At 40.7% G+C, this 20,163-nt stretch overlaps 1 protein-coding gene across 1 annotated transcript; it reads right to left on the bottom strand.

Annotated features, from left to right (window-relative positions):
* Positions 1-916: 916 nt before the first annotated feature.
* On the bottom strand, positions 917-9,869 carry LOC135055100 (pulmonary surfactant-associated protein D-like). Its single transcript, XM_063958747.1, has 5 exons — positions 9,779-9,869; positions 4,526-4,724; positions 3,607-3,714; positions 3,047-3,130; positions 917-1,507 (listed from the first exon to the last, which is right to left on the bottom strand). The coding sequence occupies exons 2-5, from the start codon at positions 4,704-4,706 to the stop codon at positions 1,125-1,127; spliced, it is 756 nt and encodes a 251-aa protein (XP_063814817.1). The 5' UTR covers positions 4,707-4,724; positions 9,779-9,869; the 3' UTR covers positions 917-1,124.
* Positions 9,870-20,163: the final 10,294 nt, after the last annotated feature.

The following is a 20,163-nucleotide window of genomic DNA, read 5'->3' as shown; positions in this document are numbered from 1 at the left end:
GGGATCAAAATTACTCCCAAATTATATGATTTAAGCTGTTTTTGAGGGTTTTTTTTTTTTAAAAACACCCGAATCCAAAACACACCCGAATCCGACAAAAAAATTTCAGGGAGGCTTTGCCAAAATGCGTCCGAATCCAAAACACGGGCGCGGAACCGAATCCAAAACCAAAACACAAAACCTGAAAAATTTCCGGTGCACATCTCTAATATAGATATAGAGATATAGATATAGATAGATATAGATATATATATAGTTTGATTTAAATTATTATTTTGTGCTGTGTCATCCCAGTGTACATCCAGGGACTGCAGCTGCTCCATCCATCTAGGGGTGTTCTGTCAGTCCACCCAAAATAAAATACATATTTTTTTTTTATATTTTGTGCTACATCCTCTCAGAATACATCCAGGCATGCTCTGTCCATTTCAGGGTGTGGTGTCTTGAGCCTTGCCTAATGCGTCTTTTTTTAAATACATTCTTATATATTTTGTCCCCCCAGTATATACATCCAAGAGCTGCTGCTACTCGATCCAGCTACCTCTGTGCAACCTTTAAGCCTAAACTGGATACAAACAATATTGTGAGGTTTTCAGAATTTGTCTGGAAATGAGCTGAAATTAATGTTATTGAGATTAACAATACTGTAGGAACAAAAACACCCCCAAATTCTGTCATTTTAGCTGTTTTGATGATTTTTTCAAAAAAATCTAGATACAAAACCAAAACCCACAAGGGTCGTTTTGGCAAAACAAATCCAGATCCAAAACACGAAGGAGATCCAGATCCAAAACCATAACACAAAACACGAAAAATGGCCCAGTGCACACCCCTATTCCAAACAGCTGTTCACACTTATTATTATCTTTTATTTATAAGGTAGTATGAATACGAATAATAATAATAATAATAATAATAACTTCAACATTTGTATTTAATGACACTTACACAATATCAATAGGTACTTTAAAAATATAATCTAGATGGAAAAGAAATTTGAATTTGTGAGTCTATAATAATTGACTGTAATACTATGTAATACTATTACCATTAATGAATTGAAAATAAATCGAACCTCTCCACTAAATATATTTTTAAAAGATTGCAGAGCTTTGCATTTCTAATTAATTAAACTCACAAATGACAAGACGTTTTTCAGAACAATTCTTATCATTCCATTTTCCAGTGTCATACATTTCTGCACAATGCTCTACTCCTTGGACATTATTTGGTTCGCCTGTAGCCCAGTTTGAGTAGGTAATTCTTTCACCAGTTAGGTACCTAAAAGTGCCCTCTGCCTGTATATCAGTTATACCCAGATATGCATGAACCTCATACTGTGAGCGTATGGATAACACAGCCTGGTTCTCAGCAGTATTCCTTGGTGACGCCAGCTGACCTCCTGCTTTAGAACAAACTGACTTTGCATCAATAAAATCAGTTTGTCCGCCATTTGAGACATAGATTTTTTCTCCAGCATTTGCTCCTCCTTTGAAAAAGGTAAAAGCTAAAATGAAAAAAAAAAAAAGAAAAAATATATTAGCTGATGACACAGATGCATCCTTATGTACACTTGAAAAAAGCTGTGGTACAGTAGGTGCATCACAGCTTTTTGTATACTGATTCAGGGACACCAACAGATAAACAACTGTTGCATATCCTATTAATCAGCACAGTTCTAGTCACTTCAAATTGCAACTAAGATGCATTTTCTGCCAAAAAGACACAAAAAAGTCACCCAAAGCTAGCAGATCTTACGGGGCCTGGTGCATTAGAAGGGACTGTTTGGGGCAACAGCATCAATGATGTATGAAGACACATCTGGAAATATTATTCTTTCTTCAGAATTTAAAATTCCTAATAGCATATTAAACAGGTTGAGTCCCCATATCCGAAATGCTTGGCACAAAAGTATTTTGGATTTTGAATTTTTCCATATTTTGGAATAGTTCCATACCATAAAGAGATCCATATCTTGGGGATGGGACCTAAGTTTAAACGCTACGGATGTGTCCTCTTACATCTTTGCTCTGTGCGCTACAAGTCGCGTTACACATAACTGCATGTAATTTTAATCCGCAGAAGTTGCTTGTGCATACTATTACATTACTTTGCATCTAAGACGCATTTTAGTGGAAAAAAATGCAAATAAAATATGCTCGTGCTAACGAGTCCCGCCACAGTAATGCATGACTTCAAGGGCTGTTTAGAGTGACTGTAGCAAGGATGTACTGTAAGAGGACATATCTGTAAATGCATTTATGTTTCATATATAATTTCAGGCTATATACATATATAGAAAGCCTGATGGTAATTTTTATGTAATATTTTTCAGAAATTTATATGTAAAGTTTGTTTACATATATGAAATTAATTTATGTTTCACATACACCTTAAATATAGCCTGAAGGTAATTTTATAAAATGTTATTTTATAATTTTGTGTATGAAACAAAGTTTGTGCATGTTGTACCATCATAAAGCAAAGGTGTCACTATCTTTGTCGAGCTCAAAAAATTTGGGATTTTGGAATTTTTAGAATATTCAGATTTTTAGATCCAATAGACTCAACCTGTAGAATGTAAATCTAGGAAACATTTTTTTCAAGGTTTATCACAAAGCTAAATTGTGTGTGGGTAACTGTTTTGTATATTATTTAGGTAAGCAAATCTGAACACATTAAAAGCACTACTATAAGTGGTATTTATAAGAAGGATTTATTCCCTGTTAATCAATATTAGAAATGAGCACATCTGTATATAGAAATGGAAGCATTGTTCAAGACAAACAACTGGCTTGTCCCTTACCAGGTCATTGTTTGAGTAGAACAGTTCATAAACTTTTTAAGTAGTAACTCGCAACATGCCCCAGTGTGCCATGACTATGCCCCTTTTCATGCGTATTCACCACAGGCACAGTACAATGCCAGGGCTGTTAGACAGCTCCAGTCCACCCCTGCATGTAAACTACAGTATATAGAGTTTTCTTTGGCAACTAGAAGAAAATCACATACAAAAAACAAACAAATGTTTCTGTTGTATACACACCTTTCTTCTGTTGTGTTAACTGTGACTGCAGTGCATTTACTTGTCCATTCAAAGTTAATACTTGTTTTCTGAGAGCTTCCAGTGCTGAGGAAAGAATGTTTATTAATACAGTAGCTCCATGTCCAATAGTCAAAACATCAATGAACCATTGTATTGTGTGATAAACATGTCATAACTAATAATTTTTAATTATACTTGCTACAGTCTTAGAGTTAAAATATTTGTAGCATTAAAGCTATTTATCTACATCTATCTATCATCAAACCTTTGTTACTAAATTGCACTGATCTATCAATAGTGTTTATAATCAGCATTGACTCAACTTAGACCCCAGGAGGCCTAGTCTGACCCCAATGTGCTATATGGGACAGGGTTTCTTGATGGTACTACTAAGTTACTAACATTGAACATTTTTTAAACTTCATTTCTATTTAGTATTATTGTAATATTTGTGTCTTTAATTTAAGAAATTAATATTTGAATACATTACAATAATTAACTTTTAGCTATAAAAAAGTAATAGAAATATCAAGGGCTGGATGTAATGAAGATCAAGTTACCTGAAGTTCCACTGTCCCCTTTTTCTCCTTTTGGGCCTGAGGGACCCTGTTCTCCTCTTAGTCCAGGAGGTCCAGCAATCCCTGGTAGTCCAGCTGGGCCGGTTAATCCTGGGAAAATATTTAAAAAGTATAAAAAGTATTTACTAGAACAAACATACACTTTGATGATGAAACATTTCTGAATGTACTCCCACAGTCTCATACACCATGAGCATGTTTTATAGAGTGGTACGCATTTTAGTCACATCTCCACTTGTGACTGAGGGGGTGTTATTGAGGCATTCTCATGAAGGCAAATTTAGAGGTGGCTGGAAGCATAAATTCACATTGTTGTCAGACATTTAGATGTTTTCAATCAAGGATAAGCCTAGAGTAGAGCACACTGATGATTATGGTGATCGATAGCAAATGAAGTAAGGGGTGGTCCACTCACAAAGATGTATACATTAAAACTAATGGCTGATTTATATCACTTTCAATCCTGCATCAGGATATATATATATATATATATATATACACACACACATATATAGCTATATGTTATATGTGAATTTCACAACATGTTAGCAGGTTGGTTGATGGGATTGGACAGGGGCAGCTGAACACCACCACTGAGCACACACCCTCTCCCCCCCCCCCCCCCCCCCCCCCAGGGAAGGCAGACACACACAGCTACCTATCTACCTTTTCCATATACTGAAGTCCTCCTCGGCTGCCGCTGTTAATGTAGGGGGTCCCTAATGTGTCTAGGCCCTGGATGACCACCCCTATCACCCCTTGCTTAATCTGGCCCTTCATGTTACTACAAGGTTAATTCAATAGTTTTTCTTTACAAACAAAATCTATTTTTCTTTCAAAAAATAATACAAATTGGAAAAATTATATCTTTTTGTGATATGATAATTACAAGATATTTTACCTTGTTCTCCTTTTTCTCCTTTAAGTCCATTTGTACCATCCTTGCCTGGTAGGCCATCTTTTCCAGGGGCACCACATGTAATGATGGAATAGGCATTGTTGTCTGGGTCACTACATATCTGGGTACCAGATAACACCAAGGGCACACAGAGCAAGATACAGAGAGCCTGGAGAGCTAGCATTTTTCAAATGTAGAAGGTCTACAAAATATGAAGAAGGAAAGATCTTTCATTAAAGCTAATGTAAAAGTTTATGATCACTACTACCGATGAACTAATTAACATTTTCCACAGGAGAATGTTTGTTTGAGTGAATGAATTCCCAAATCTTTAATAACTTGCTCATATTGAAAAAAATATTGGTTAAAAAGATAATTTCACAGATATAAACAGCTGTTCATAAATGGGAATACAGTTTTACTTCTACTATACATATGTGCATAAACTTCAGAGCAATAACTGAAACTTTGAGAACTTTTTGTTTTGGGCTTGCAAATAAAAATGCAGCAAATTCCAAAACATAGTGAATTGCTACACTTAAATTTTGTAATTGAAATCTTCCCTCAGATTGACTGAAGTTAACATACACACAAGTTCACATACATATATGTAGAATAGCATGCTGAGACAGTATATTCAGATATGAAGTTATCTACAGTAAAATTTAGAATAATACAATAAACAAATACTGTGCATAGATAGATATAGAAATATATATGTACAGTATATATTATAAATAATTGTGTCAAAACTATCCAATGGATTGCAAGTAGGTCACTCTCCTTTCTGTAATTATGTAATGTGAATACTGTATTATATAATTAAAGTATGCATATACAGTATGTTGTAACAGTTATCATTACTGTGTCACAGCACTGAGGTCATGGGTTTGATTTACGTGTACATGTGTTATAAGGCTGTTAGTGCTTCCTTTAGAAGTGCTGACATAAAAGTGCTATTATATTAATAATAAAAGCATTATACCTGCATTAAGTTATTTCATCAGCTGTTATCGATTGTGGACTGACTCCTTCCTCAACAGGTAAATTAAACAACCATTACTCCCTTTGCATGCAAATGAAATAGGATTGTATTGCATAGAAGTGTTGTATTGCATAGGTAAATTGAACAGGGTTTTTTTTTTCTCTGTTAAGATTCTGTTGTCTGCCATGTTGGTTTGTAATGCTTGTTTGTGTAAGATAATTTATTGCCTGGGCTTTTAAATGGGAATGTATTTGGAGGAGTTTGCAATCAATGCATTCACATGGCAAATTTTACTATTTAAAGTTTAGTATAAGGTTGTTAGCCGTAGTCTTGTACTGCTTCCATAGAAGTGCTGATATAAAAGTGCTATTATATTAACAATATTAGCGTAATACCCTGCGTTAAACTGAAGGTAACCTGAAGGGAAACATCTACAAACCAACGCTACCACACATGGACTGCATTGATGCCTCAAAAGTATGCAATTAATTTAGCATACTGCAAAAAATGTAATTAACATCTTTGTTTTTTAACTATGAAAAGAACATCTCCAATCTGCTCATTACATTTCTCTCTTATGCAAACTCTTGTATGTTTTTAGTTTTTTATGTAATGAATTGCTTGTATTACTTATGTGGGGAAGTTGTTCAGTGAATCATAGTTTATTGTTGCATGCTGCCTGGTGTCTACTCAGACACAGTGCAAATTATCTCCTTTGACCATTTGGCCATTTGTGTTCAGGTGTACCCTGTCTTAAACATACTTACTATATATTTAGATTTAGTAAAATGCACCCATGTTGTAAAGGACAAAGTGATTTCTGAACACTAAATAAAAAAAAGTGACTAAATATTGAACAACATCATCAAATAGGTAATTTTAACTTTAGACTTGACATTGAATATGCACAAACAAAATTCTTAACGCTATGTGTGCAAACACTAGAAGCGAAGGAGACATAATTCCAGAGCTAATTGCAATACTGACAATGTATGACCTAGACATTGGATCTATTATGGAGTTATGGTGCAATGAGAATCATGACTGGGACATAGCTGTACCAGGATACAATTTATTTAGGAAGGACATAATGGGAAGAATTGGTGGAGGGGTAGCAATGTATGTAAAAAAAGCATAAATACTACTTTAATACAAAACATTGAAGAAAAAACTGAGGTCCTTTGGGTAACCATATAAAAAGGAGAGAAGGACACTATTCACACTAGGGTAATCTATAGGCCACCAGGCCAGGGGCAGGATTTTTGACAGGAACCTTTAGCTTAATATCACTAATATGGCTTTAAAGGGAAAGATCATAATCATGGGAGACTTTAATCTATCTGGTGTAAATTGGGAGGAGTCTTTTGCAAGTTTAATTACAAGTGGCAAATTTCTAAATTCCCTACAGGGAGCATCTCTCAAGCAGTTAGTGAAGAAGCCTACTCACAAAGACTCAATATTAGATTTAATATTCACAAAAGGTGACAGGATATCAGACATATATGTGGGTAAGAACCTAGGATCCAGTGATCATTAAGCAGTATGGTTTAGTAAAAAGACAGGGTACAACTCCTGTCACACAAAAACATAGGTATTGGATTTTAGGAAGGCTGACTTTGCAAAAATGATGTTTAAACAATTCATTGGTGGATTGGGGGCACTTGAAAGGACTGCAGGAGAGGTAGGAAAAACTAAAAAGTGCAATACTAAAGGCAACAGACCTTTGTATCAAAAGAGTTAAGAAAAGCACCAGGAAAAGGAAGCCAGTGTTGTTTCAGGAAATACAAACAGACTCAAAATAATAACAAGAAAGAGGTGTATCTTGCCAGACTGAAGGTTGCTAAGAAAGAGAAAATGCATGCAAAGGCAGAAGCTGAGAAGAAAATGGTGCAGTCTGTACATAAAGGATACAAAACTTTTTTTGAGTATATAAGTGAAGGGAGAAAATCAAATGGAGGAATAATACTTAGAATAGAGAGTTAGAATTTGGTAGAGGGAGACAAGATAATAGCAGATCATCTCAATAATAAGAAGGAGAATGGATGGGGCCACAGTTAGGTTGTAAGGACATTCCAAAAAATAAGGTAGATGAAAGTACATTGACAAAGGAGAAAGTCCTAACAGAACTCTCAAAACTGAAAGTGGATAAATCAATGGGGCCAGAAGGGGTGCATCCAAGGATACTAAAAGAGCTAAAAGATGTGCTGGTAGCACCATTAACGGATTTATTCAACCAGTCACTAGATACAGGTGCAATTCCAGAGGACTGTAAAAGATCAAATTTATGCCCTTATTTATCAAAGAGTGATCAATTTCACTGTGAGTGATAAATTGCACCAGCCAATTAGCTCCATGAACAAAATAATAGATCAAGGGGGTTCCATAGATGTAGCATATCTAGACTGTAGTAAGGTATTTGACACTCCCCCACATCGCAGACTGCTAAATAAACTCGAGAGTGTGGGATTGGATTATAAAACAGTTAAATGGATAAGAAGCTGGTTGCAGGATAGGAAACAGACAGTTGTAGTAAATGGAGTGCAATCTATGGAGGGAAATGTTACCAGTGGAATACCCCAGGGATCTGTACTTGTACCAGTGCTCTTTAATATATTTGTTGGTGACATTGCAAATGGTATTGAAGGGAGAGTATGCCTTTTTGTAGGAGACACAAAAATACAGTATGCAACAGGGTAGACACACCTGGAGGGGTAAAACAAATGATTGATAATATAGATAGACTTGAAAAATGTGTTACAAAAGAAAAGAAAGAAGACTTTTTTTGGTGCGCTCTTTAGAAAATATGAAATGTGTATAATGAAAAAAAATGTAAAACGTAACTTTTAATATGTTACAATAAAATAGCTACTCCTAAGACAAACAAGAACATATAAAATCAAATAGGTCAAGGGGCAGTAAAAGTAATAAAGAATTATTCACATATACAGTATGTGCACTAATCATGGGCAGTACACAGTGGGAAAGTCACAGTATAGGTCCTGTAATTGAACCAGACTCTGCACAAACTACTGTCATACAAGTAGGTAAATGTTAATCCTGAAAGCCTTTTTCTTGAGCTATATACCTCATTTTGAATTTCCGTTTAGAATAAATTGAATCACTTTGTAAATGATTAGGATTAGCATTTACCTACTTGTATGACAGTAGTTTGCGAATCTGGCTAAATTTCAGGACCTATACTGTGACTTTCCCACTGTGTATTGCAATGATTAGGGCACATATATGTGAATAATTCTCTACTACTTTTACTGCCCACCACCCTAATTGATTTTATATGTTCTTGTTTGTCTTAGATGTTATTTTATTGTAACATATTAAAAATTATGTTTTTAATCCTTTTCATTATACACATTTCATATTTTCTAAAGAGTGTGCCAAAAAATAAGTTTTATTTCTTTTCTTTTGTAACACATATATTTGGCAAGCAATTACTGATTTCATGGTGCACCACCCCACCAACAGTATAGATTAGGGCAGTGGTTCTCAAACTCGGTCCTCAGGACCCCACACAGTGCATGTTTTGCAGGTAACCCAGCAGGTGCACAGGTGTATTCATTATTCACTGACACATTTTAAAAGGTCCACAGGTGGAGCAAATGATTTCACTTGTGATTCTGTGAGGAGACCTGCAAAACATGCACTGTGTGGGGTCCTGAGGACAGAGTTTGAGAACCTGTGGATTAGGGTATAGGTTCTCAAACTCGGTCCTCAGGAAACCACACAGTGCATGTTTTGCAGGTAACCCAGCAGGTGCACAGGTGTATTAATTACTCACTGGCACATTTTAAAAGGTCCACAGGAGGAACTAATTATTTCACTTGTTATTCTGTGAGACCTGCAAAACATGCACTGTGTGGGGTCTGATGTGAATGGAGAAATATTCTCTTTAAAGCTCTGTGTAGTATGTGTGCACTATATATATAACTGGTAATAAATAAATAAATGTCCTAAAAGTGATAGAAAGACTAGGGATATAGAAAGGCATACTTGCCTACCTGACCCTCTCCATGAGGGAGAAAATGCTCTGTTCCTGGACTTTCCTGGTAATGTATGATTGCCATCACCTGTGGTGAGCTAGTTAATTGATAAGAAAGGTGTTTCACCACAGTTGATGGCAATCATACATTATCAGGAAAGTCCAGGAATAGAGCATTTTCTCCCTCATGGAGAGGGTCAGGTAGGCAAGTATGTAGAAAGGTCATATGGCGATTGACAAACAATTAATAAACCAAAAGCCATCTGAGACTTACCAGTGCGATAAGTAGAGTTTGGGAAGAATTTGTAATATTTTCTCAATACACATCTATATATACTAATAATTTGTTTCCTTATTTGCATACTTTGTTTGGGTCTAACACTGATATTTGTAGATGAGATAAAAGCAGTGAAAGTAAAAGAAAGTGAAAAAATGGTTAGATAAATTAACAATCCAAACAATAATAGCCAAAGCCGAAAGCAAATAAAGGTTAAAAGCTGTGCTTGAGTTTTGTATTTACCATTTGGATCAAAATGAAAAAAAAAATGTTTAAACTGAAATCAAAAGAATACAAACAAAAAACTGTTTAGCAATCAGAATATTGCCTCAATGAAATAGCATAAACATATAAAGGAGGGATTATAATGTTGGCAGTCCTTTATTCCTTACTGGTCTTTCTGTACTAACTGTTCACTATGGAGAAATGGCAATGTTTGACTAACATCTCCAGTTGCATTGTTTTCTAGTCAATTGGAAACTGGGCACAGAATGTCTTATCCTAACTGAACAACTGCCTATGGGAGCCATTCAAATCTGATCGCTGCTGAGCGTTTTCGCACAGCGGGCAATCAGATCCGAACTGCACAGATGCGTTGCACGGCTGCAACGGGCATCGGCGCCCTGCGATGGGATGGTGCGAAGGATCTATTCGCACGGGTGTTCGCAAGGAGATTGACAGGAAGAGGCCATTTGTGGGTGGCAACCGGACATTTCCAGGGAGTTTCCAGAAAAATGCAGGTGGCCGCAAGCGTTTTCAGGGAGGGTGTCTGACGTCAGCTCCGATCTTGAACAGCCTGTTCTCATCGCACTGGAAGAGTAAGACCTGGGCTGCGCAGAGACTGCACAAAATCAGTTTGTGCAGCTCTGCTACACATGCGATCACACACTTGCACAGCAAAAAAACACTCCCCTGTAGGCGGCGACTATCTGATCGCAGGACTTCAAATATAGCTGCCCAGCGATAAGATCTGAATTACCCCCATTAACAGATAACAATGGAGGTTCTGTGGAAGTCAGCATTTCTTCAGAAAGATATTGATATACAGTGATTGATAGACATCTATGCTTCATTCCCTACCACATGTACACACATACACACCAGGATTTTTTTTTTGCCAGATGCCCGTTAACCTACAAGTGGGATTGTGGGAGGAAACCTTAGTATCTGGGGGAAATCCATGCAAGCAAGGGGAAAATATAAAAACTACACACAGACCTATGGTTGGAATCAAACCCACTACCTCAGTGCTGTGGGGCAGTAATGCTAATTATTACACCAACTGTGCTGCCTGCCAGCTGACTGATTTAAAATGAAACAGAGGGTAAATATGTCTATGCCCAACAATCTTACAGTCTAAGTGGTGTGGGGTAAATAATTATAGATTGAACATAACTGTCTAGTTACACGCTGAGTTTTAAAAATAACAGTTAGCAGCTGACTGGCTGGTGCATTATCACTACAGATGAGCAGGTCCGGTTCTTGGAAAACCAGACCCGCCCGAACTTCCCGATCTGAGTCCGGATATGGGTTTTCCACCAGACTCGGATCCCAAAACGAGGCAAAACATCATCATCCCGCTATCGGATTCTCACTGGGTTTTGGGTTCTATAAAGGTTCCAGAGATCTGCTCCATTTTTGTCTCATTTTTGTCCATCTCAGGGCTGGGTTGTGTGATTTGGGGCTGCTGTACAGCTGGTGTATCAGTCCAGGGGTGCTCAGTCCAGGAACTGGTGTGTCCTAATGTGTACAGTCCAGGGGTGCTCTGTCCAGTGATGTGCAGTGAGGTGAGGCATATAAGGCAGAGCCTTTCATGTCATACTCATGTTTGCAGCAGAGTTTTGACTGTATAAAGTTTATGAAAAATACAAAAAATATATTAGAAATACCTTCTTTGTATTATTCTTTGAGATGAGCGGGTTCGGTTCTCAGAGAACCGAACTCAATCGGACTTCACCACCCGAGCCTGGATCCTAGTCAGGCTCGGGTTTTACCGCCTGACTCTGAAACCAGAATGAGACAAAACGTCATCATCCCGCTGTCGGATTCTCGCGGGGCTTGGATTCCATATAAGGAGCCACACGTCCCCACCATTTTCACTCCGGCATTGCAGAGTGTAGCGAGAGGACGTGTCTCCCTCCTCTCAGTGTCCGTGTCTTGTGCTGCAACTGTCCAGTCACAGTGGTTGTGTCCTCTGCTGCTATAAGTTCAGTGCTGCTGTATAAGTTCCTTAGAGTGTTGCTGTGTTGTGCTGCATCAGTTCAGTGGTGGTGTATTGTGCTGCATCAGTCCAGTCACAGTGGTGGTGTCCTCTGCTGCCATATGTCTAGTGCTGCTGTGAAAGTCCAATCCAGTGGTGCTGTGTTGTGCTGCATCAGTCCAGTCGTGGTGTGTTGTGCTGCATCAGTCCAGTCACAGTGGTGGTGTCCTCTGCTGCCATATGTCCAATGTAGCTGTATAAATCCAGTCCATTGCAATGGTGCTGTGTTGTCCTGCATCAGTCCAGTGGTGGTGTCCTTGTGTTGCTGTATATGTCCAGTGATCCTGCCATATATGTCCAGTAATCCTGCCATATATGTCCATTGATACTGCCGTATATGTCCAGCGGTACTGCCGTATAAATCCAGTGATCCTGATGTATAATTCCAGTGATCCTGCCGTATAATTCCAGTGATCCTGCCGTATAATTCCAGTGATCCTGCCGTATATGTCCATTGATATTGCCGTATATGTCCAGCGGTACTGCCGTATAAATCCAGTGATCCTGCCGTAAAATTCCAGTAGTACTGGCGTATAAGACCAGTGATTCTGCCATATAATTACAGTGGTACTGGCCTATAAATCTAGTGCAGTGATACTGCCGTATATGTCCATTAATACTGCCGTATAAGTCCATTAAGACTGCCGTATATGTCCAGCTGTACTGCCGTATATGTCCAGCAGTACAGCCGTATAAATCCAGTGATCCTGACGTATAATTCCAGTGATCCTGACGTATAATTCCAGTGGTACTGGCGTATAAGTCCCGTGATCCTGCCGTATAATTACAGTGGTACTGGCGAATAAGTCCAGTCCAGTGATACATCCGTATATGTCCAGTGATACTGCCATCTATGTCCAGTGATACTTCTGTATATGTCCATTGATACTGCCGTATATGTCCAGCGGTACTGCCGTATATGTCCAGCGGTACTGATGTATAAATCCAGTGATCCTGCAGTATAATTGCAGTGATTCTGCCATATAATTCCAGTGGTACTGGCATATAAGTCCAGTGATACTGCCATATAATTACAGTGGTACTGGCGTATAAGTCCAGTCCAGTGATACTGCCATATATGTCCAGTGATACTGTTGTATATGTCCATTGATACTGCTGTATATGTCCAGTGGTACTGCCGTATATGTCCAGCGGTACTGCCGTATAAATCCAGTGATCCTGCCGTATAACTGCAGTGATCCTGCCATATATGTCCAGTGGTGCTGCCGTATAAATCCAGTGATCCTGCCGTATAATTGCAGTGATCCTGCAGTATATGTCCATTGGTGCTGCCGTATAAATCCAGTGATCCTGATGTCTAATTCCAGTGATCCTGCCGTATAATTCCAGTGATCCTGCCGTAAAATTGCAGTGATCCTGCCGTATAATTCCAGTGGTACTGGTGTATAATTCCAGTGGTACTGGCATATAAATCCAGTGATCCTGGCATATAATTACAGTGGTACTGGCGTATAAGTCCAGTCATCCTGCCATATATGTTTCCATTGATCCTACTGTATAATTCCAGTGGTACTGCCGTATAATTCCATATAAGTCCATATAATTCAGTAAAAGTCCAGTCAAGTGGTGCTGCCATATAAGTTCAGTGGTGCTGTCCTGTGCTGTATTTTATTTACTCCAAATAAAGGGGTTATTAATAATGAATCCAAATAATTTTCACAGGGTTTGTCCTGTGTGGTGTAGAGGTACGCTCTCCTGTACCGCATATTGGCCCTCATTCTGAGTTGATCGCTCACAAGCTACTTTTTGCAGCCATGCACACGCATAGTCGTCGCCCATGGGGAAGTGTTTTTTCGCTTTGCAGAAGTGTGAACGCTTGTGCAGCCGTGCGGCAGCAAACACTTTTTGTGCAGAACAAGACCAGCCCTGTAGTTACTTATTCTGTGCGATGATTGATGCGACGAGTGACATGGTAATGACGTCAGATACCCGCCCAGCAAACGCCCGTCCACTCCTGCATTTTTCCAAACACTCCCAGAAACCGGTCAGTTGCCACCCAGAATCTCCCACTTCCTGTCAATCTCCTTGCGTTCTGCTGTGCGATTGGAATCGTCGCTAGAACCAGTGCAAAACCACAAAGGACTTTGTACCCATACGACGCGCATGCGTATTGCGGTGCATACGCATGCGCAGATTAGCCATTTTTTTCACTGATCGCTATGCAGCGACCAACGGCATCTAGCGATCAACTCAGAATGAAGGCCATTGTTATATAACTCCAGAAAAATAATGGAGAACCAAAATTTGGAGGATAAAATAGGGAAAGATCAAGAACCACTTCCTCCTAGTGCTGAAGCTACTGCCACTAGTCATGACATAGACTATGAAATCCCATCAACGTTGTCTGCCAAGGCCAATGCCCAATGTGATAGTAGAGGGCATGTAAAATCCAAAAAGCCAAAGTTCAGTAAAAAGACCCAAAAAAAAAATTGAAATGGTCTGAGGAAAAACGTAAACTTAGCCTATGTTCAAGAGTAGTGGTTCAGCTTCACATAACAATTGAAGCCCTCATCCTCCCGCTAGAAAAATGAGAAGAGTTAAGCTGGAAAAAGCACAGCAAAGAACTGTGCATTCTAAAATGGTATCACAAATCCCCAAGGAGAGGCAAAGTGTGTCGGCGGCGTGATGCCTGACCTTCCCAACACTGGATGGGAAGAGGTAGCTCCTTCCACCATTTGCACGCCCCCTGCAAGTGCTGGAAGGAGCACCCACAGTCCAGTTTCTGATAATCAAATTGAAGATGTCACTGTTGAAGTACACCAGGATGAGGATATGGGTTTTGCTGGCGCTGAGGAGGAAGTTGACAATGAGGATTCTGATGGTGATGTGGTTTATTTAAATCAGTCACCGGGGTAGACACCTGTTGTCCGTGGGATGAATAAGACCATTGTGATGCCTGGGCAAAATACCAAAAAATCCATCTCTTCGGTGTGCAATTATTTCTCCACAAATCCGGACAATAGGTGTCAAGCCGAGTGTTGCCTTATTCAATCTGTAATAAGTAGGGGTAAGGACATTAACCTCCTAGGAACATCCTCCCTTATACGTCACCTGCAGCGCATTCATCAGAAGTCAGTGTCAAGTGGTGAAACTTTGGGTAAGAGCATAAGCAGTCCACTGACACCTAAATCCCTTTTCCTCTTGTACCAAAGCTCCTTCAAGTCACACCACCAACTCCCTCAACGTCAACTTCCTCCTCATCAGGAACGTCAGTAGTCCTGCAGGCCATGTCACTGGCAAGACTGAGGAGTCCTCTCCTAACTGGGATTCCTCCGGAGGATCCTTGAGTGGTTCACCTGCTGTTGCTGGCACTGCTGTTGTTACTGCTGGGAGTCGATCGTCATCCCAGAGGGTAAGTCGGAAGACCACTTGTACTACTTCAACTAAGCAACTGACTGTTCAACAGTCCTTTGTGAGGAAGATGAAATATGACAGCAGTCATCCTTTTGCAAAGCGGATAACTGAGGCCTTGACAGCTATGTTGGTGTTAGACGTGCGTCCAGTATCTGCCATTATTTCAGTGGGACTTAGAGAATTGTTTGAGGTACTGTGTCCATGGTATCAAATCCCATCTAGGTTCCACTTCACTAGGCAGGCGATACCGAGAATGTACATAGACGTCAGAAAAAGTGTCCTCAGTGTCCTACAAAATGCAGTTGTATCAACTGTCCACTTAACGACGGACATGTGGACAAGTGGAACAGGGCAGACTAAGGACTATATGACTGTGAAAGCTCACTGGGTATATGTATAGTCTCCCACAGCAAACAACCGCAGTAGCACCAGTAGCAGCATCTTGCAAATGCCAACTCGTTCCTAGGCAGTCTACACTATGTATCACCGCTTTCCGTAAGAGGCACACTGCTGACAACCTCTTACAGAAACTGAGGGACATCATTGCACAGTGGCTTACCCCAATTAGAGTCTCCTGATGATTTGTGATATCGGACAACGCCACCAATATTGTGTGTGCATTACATCTGGGCAAATTCCAGCACGTCCCATGTTTTACACATACAATTAATTTGGTGGTGCATAATATTTTGAAAAATGATAGGGGCGTGCAGGAGATGCTGTCAGTGGCCCGAAACATTGTGGGCCACTTTCGGCATTCAGCCACCGCGTGCCGAAGACTGGAGCGCCATCAAACACACCTGCCCTGCCATCACCTGAAGCAAGAGGTGGTAACAAGGTGGAATTCAACACTCTGTATGCTTCAGAGGATGGAGGAGCAGCAAAAGGCCATTCAAGCCTATACATCCACCTACGACATAGGCAAAGGAGGGGGAATGGACCTGACTCAAGTGCAGTGGAGAATGATTTCCGTCTTGTGCAAGGTTCCCCAACCCTTCGAACTTACCACACGTGAAGTCAGTTTAGACATGTCAGCTTGAGTCAGGTCATTCCCCTCATCAGGCTTTTGCAGAAGCAGTTGGAGAAATTGAAGGAGGAGCTAAGTCAGAGTGATTCCGCAAAGTATGTAGGACTTGTGGATGGAGCCCTTCATTTGCTTTGCCAGGATTCAAGGGTGGTCAATTTGTTGAAATCAGAGCACTATATTTTGGCCACCGTGCTCGGTCCTAGGTTTAAAGCCTACGTTGTATCTCTCTTTCCGGCAGACGCAAGTCTACAGAGGTTCAAAGACCTGCTGGGGAGAAAATTGTCAACTCAAGCGGAACATGACCCATAAACAGCTCCTCTTTCACTTTCTCCTGCAACTGGGGCTGCGAGGAAAAGGATAAGATTTCCTAGCCCACCCGCTGGCGGTGATGCAGGGCAATCAGGAGCGAGTGCTGACATCTGGTCCGGACTGAATGACCTGCCAATGATTATTGACATGTCTACTGTCACTGCATATGATTCTGTTACCATTGAAAGAATGGTGGAGGATTATATGAGTGACAGCATCACTGTAGGCACGTCAGACAGTCCGTACGTATACTGGCAGAAAAAAGAGGCAATTTGGATGCCCTTGCACAAACTGGCTTTATTTTACCTAAGTTGCCCCCTCTCCAGTGTGTACTCCGAAAGAGTGTTTAGTGCCGCCGGTAACCTTGTCAGTGATTGGCATAGGAGGTTACTTCCATAAAATGTGGAGAAGATGATGTTCATCAAAATGAATTATAAATTTCTCCTGGAAGACCTTGACCAGCAATTGCCTGCAGAAAGTACACAGGGACCTGTAATGGTGTATTCCAGTGTAGACGAATTAATACTATGAGAGTAGGAGTATGTACACAGTGAAAGGGTGAGGAATCGGAGGATGAGGGTGAGGTCGATATATTGCCTCTGTAGAGCCAGTTTGTGCAAGGAGAGATTGATTTCTTCTTTTTTTGTGGGGGCCCAAACTAACCAGTCATTTCTGCCACATTCGTGTGGCAGACCCTGTCGCTGAAATGATTGGTTTGTTAAAGTGTGCATGTCCTGTTTATTCAAGGACAATTCCATCTTGCACCTCTTTTTCTTCTTTGCATCATGTGCTGTTTGGGGACTAGTTTTTTCAGTGCCATCCTGTCTGCCACTGCAGTGCCAATCCTAGATGGGCCAGGTGTTTGTGCCGCACATTTATGTCGCTTAGCTTAGCCATCCAGCCACCTCGGTGCAACCTATTGGCCTAAAAACAATAGTGTGAGGTGTTCAGAATAGACTGGAAATTAATGTTATTAAGGTTAATAATACTGTAGGAGCAAAATTACCCCCGAATTCTGTGATTTTAACTGTTTCTATGTTTATTTCAAAAATCATCCAGATCCAAAACCAAAACACGAAAAAGTGGATTTGGCAAAACCAAGCCAAAACCAAAACACGAGCGGGGAATTATAACCAAAACCAAAACCAAAACACAAAACACGAAAAGTGCCTGCCACACATCTCTAATTATTCTAATAATTTTTATAGTCAAAACTCTGGAGTAAAAAGTCTATGGCAGGTGAGGCAGTGCCTCTTTTCCACACATCTATGACCAAAACTCACAACATTTCCAGGAGTTTATACTGCTTCATCTGTGCATAATGACCTCATGGACCCTTGGGTTCATATATTGTGTGTAAATCTGGCTCTGGTACTAGCCAGTGCCTCCTGAGCCATTTACCTCACTGCCTATCCCTGGCTCTGTCTGTCATCTGGTGGTGTATCTGACAAGGAGTGATCAGTCCATATACATCCAGGGTCTCTGCCGCAGTGTTAAATCCCAGTATACTTTGTGTACATCCAGGGGCTAGTGAGTCGTCTATATCACTATCAGTCCAGGGGTGCTCTGTCTGTCATCTGGTGGTGTATCTAGGGATGCTCTGGTGGTGTATCTAGGGATGCTCTGTCCACCTAGGGGTGATCTGTCTGTCCATCCAGGAGCTCTGCCCCAGTGTAAAATTAAAATAAAAGCTAAAAAGCCTAAAATATAACTATATATATATATATATATATATATATACTGTATATGTATATATTTTGTTTGTTTGTTTGTTTGTTTGTGCTGTACCCCAGTGTACTATACTATTTTTATTTTAGCTTCCTACAGTAAGTGGTGTGTCCTATCAGTATCAGTCCAGGAGTGCTCTGTCTGTCGCCTGGTGTATCTGACAAGGGGTGGTCTATCCACTTAGGGGTGATCTGTCCGTCCATCCAGGGTCTATGCCCTAGTGTAAAATTAGAATAGTGAAAGCTAAAAAGCCTAAAATATAATAAAAAATATACACTGCTCAAAAAAATAAAGGGAACACTAAAATAACACATCCTAGATCTGAATGAATGAAATATTCTTATTAAATACTTTGTTCTTTACATAGTTGAATGTGCTGACAACAAAATCACACAAAAATTATCAATGGAAATCAAATTTATTAACCAATGGAGGTCTGGATTTGGAGTCACACTCAAAATTAAAGTGGAAAAACACACTACAGGCTGATCCAACTTTGATGTAATGTCCGTAAAACAAGTCAAAATGAGGCTCAGTAGTGTGTGTTGCCTCCACGTGCCTGTATGACCTCCCTACAACGCCTGGGCATGCTCCTGATGAGGTGGCAGATGGTCTCCTGAGGGATCTCCTCCCAGACCTGGACTAAGCATCCGCCAACTCCTGGACAGTCTGTTGGTGGATGGAGCGAGACATGATGTCCCAGATGTGCTCAATTGGATTCAGGTCTGGGGAACGGGCGGGCCAGTCCATAGCATCAATGCCTTCGTCTTGCAGGAACTGCTGACACACTCCAGCCACATGAGGTCTAGCATTGTCTCGCATTAGGAGGAACCCAGGGCCAACCACACCAGCATATGGTCTCACAAGGGGTCTGAGGATCTCATCTCGGTACCTAATGGCAGTCAGGCTACCTCTGGTGAGAACATGGAGGGCTGTGCGGCCCCCCAAAGAAATGCCACCCCACACCATTACTGACCCACTGCCAAACCGGTCATGCTGGAGGATGTTGCAGGCAGCAGAACGTTCTCCTTGGCGTCTCCAGACTCTGTCACGTCTGTCACATGTGCTCAGTGAGAACCTGCTTTCATCTGTGAAGAGCACAGGGCGCCAGTGGCGAATTTGCCAATCTTGGTGTTCTCTGGCAAATCTCAAACGTCCTGCACGGTGTTGGGCTGTAAGCACAACCCCCACCTGTGGACGTCGGGCCCTCATACCACCATCATGGAGTCTGTTTCTGATCATTTGAGTAGACACATGCACATTTGTGGGTTGCTGGAGGTCATTTTGCAGGGCTCTGGCAGTGCTCCTCCTGTTCCTCCTTGCACAAAGGCGGAGGTAGCGGTACTGCTACTGGGTTGTTGCCCTCCTACGGCCTCCCCCACATCTCCTGATGTACTGGCCTGTCTCCTGGTAGCGCCTCCATGCTCTGGACACTACGCTGACAGACACAGCAAACCTTCTTGCCACAGCTTGCATTGATGTGCCATCCTGGATGATCTGCACTACCTGAGCCACTTGTGTGGGTTGTAGACTCCGTCTCATGCTACCACTAGAGTGAAAGCACTGCCAGCTTTCAAAAGTGACCAAAACATCAGCCAGAAAGCATAGGAGCTGAGAAGTGGTCTGTGGTCACCACCTGCAGAACAACTCCTTTATTGGGGGTGTCTTGCTAATTGCCTATAA

Source organism: Pseudophryne corroboree, chromosome 3, assembly GCF_028390025.1.
Source record: "Pseudophryne corroboree isolate aPseCor3 chromosome 3, aPseCor3.hap2, whole genome shotgun sequence".
NCBI lineage: Eukaryota > Metazoa > Chordata > Amphibia > Anura > Myobatrachidae > Pseudophryne > Pseudophryne corroboree.
This window is presented reverse-complemented; position numbering and strand designations above follow the sequence as displayed.

What these genes read in the sequence shown, in the direction of transcription:
- LOC135055100 (XM_063958747.1), bottom strand. Translation starts at nt 4,706, where the DNA reads ATGCTAGCTCTCCAGGCTCTCTGTATCTTGCTCTGTGTGCCCTTGGTG. An exon ending in AGGGGACAGTGGAACTTCAG is followed by an intron (nt 3,131 to 3,606) that starts GTAACTTGATCT and finishes TTCTTTCCTCAG; the next exon opens with CACTGGAAGCTCTCAGAAAA. An exon ending in GTTAACACAACAGAAGAAAG is followed by an intron (nt 1,508 to 3,046) that starts GTGTGTATACAA and finishes TTTTCATTTTAG; the next exon opens with CTTTTACCTTTTTCAAAGGA.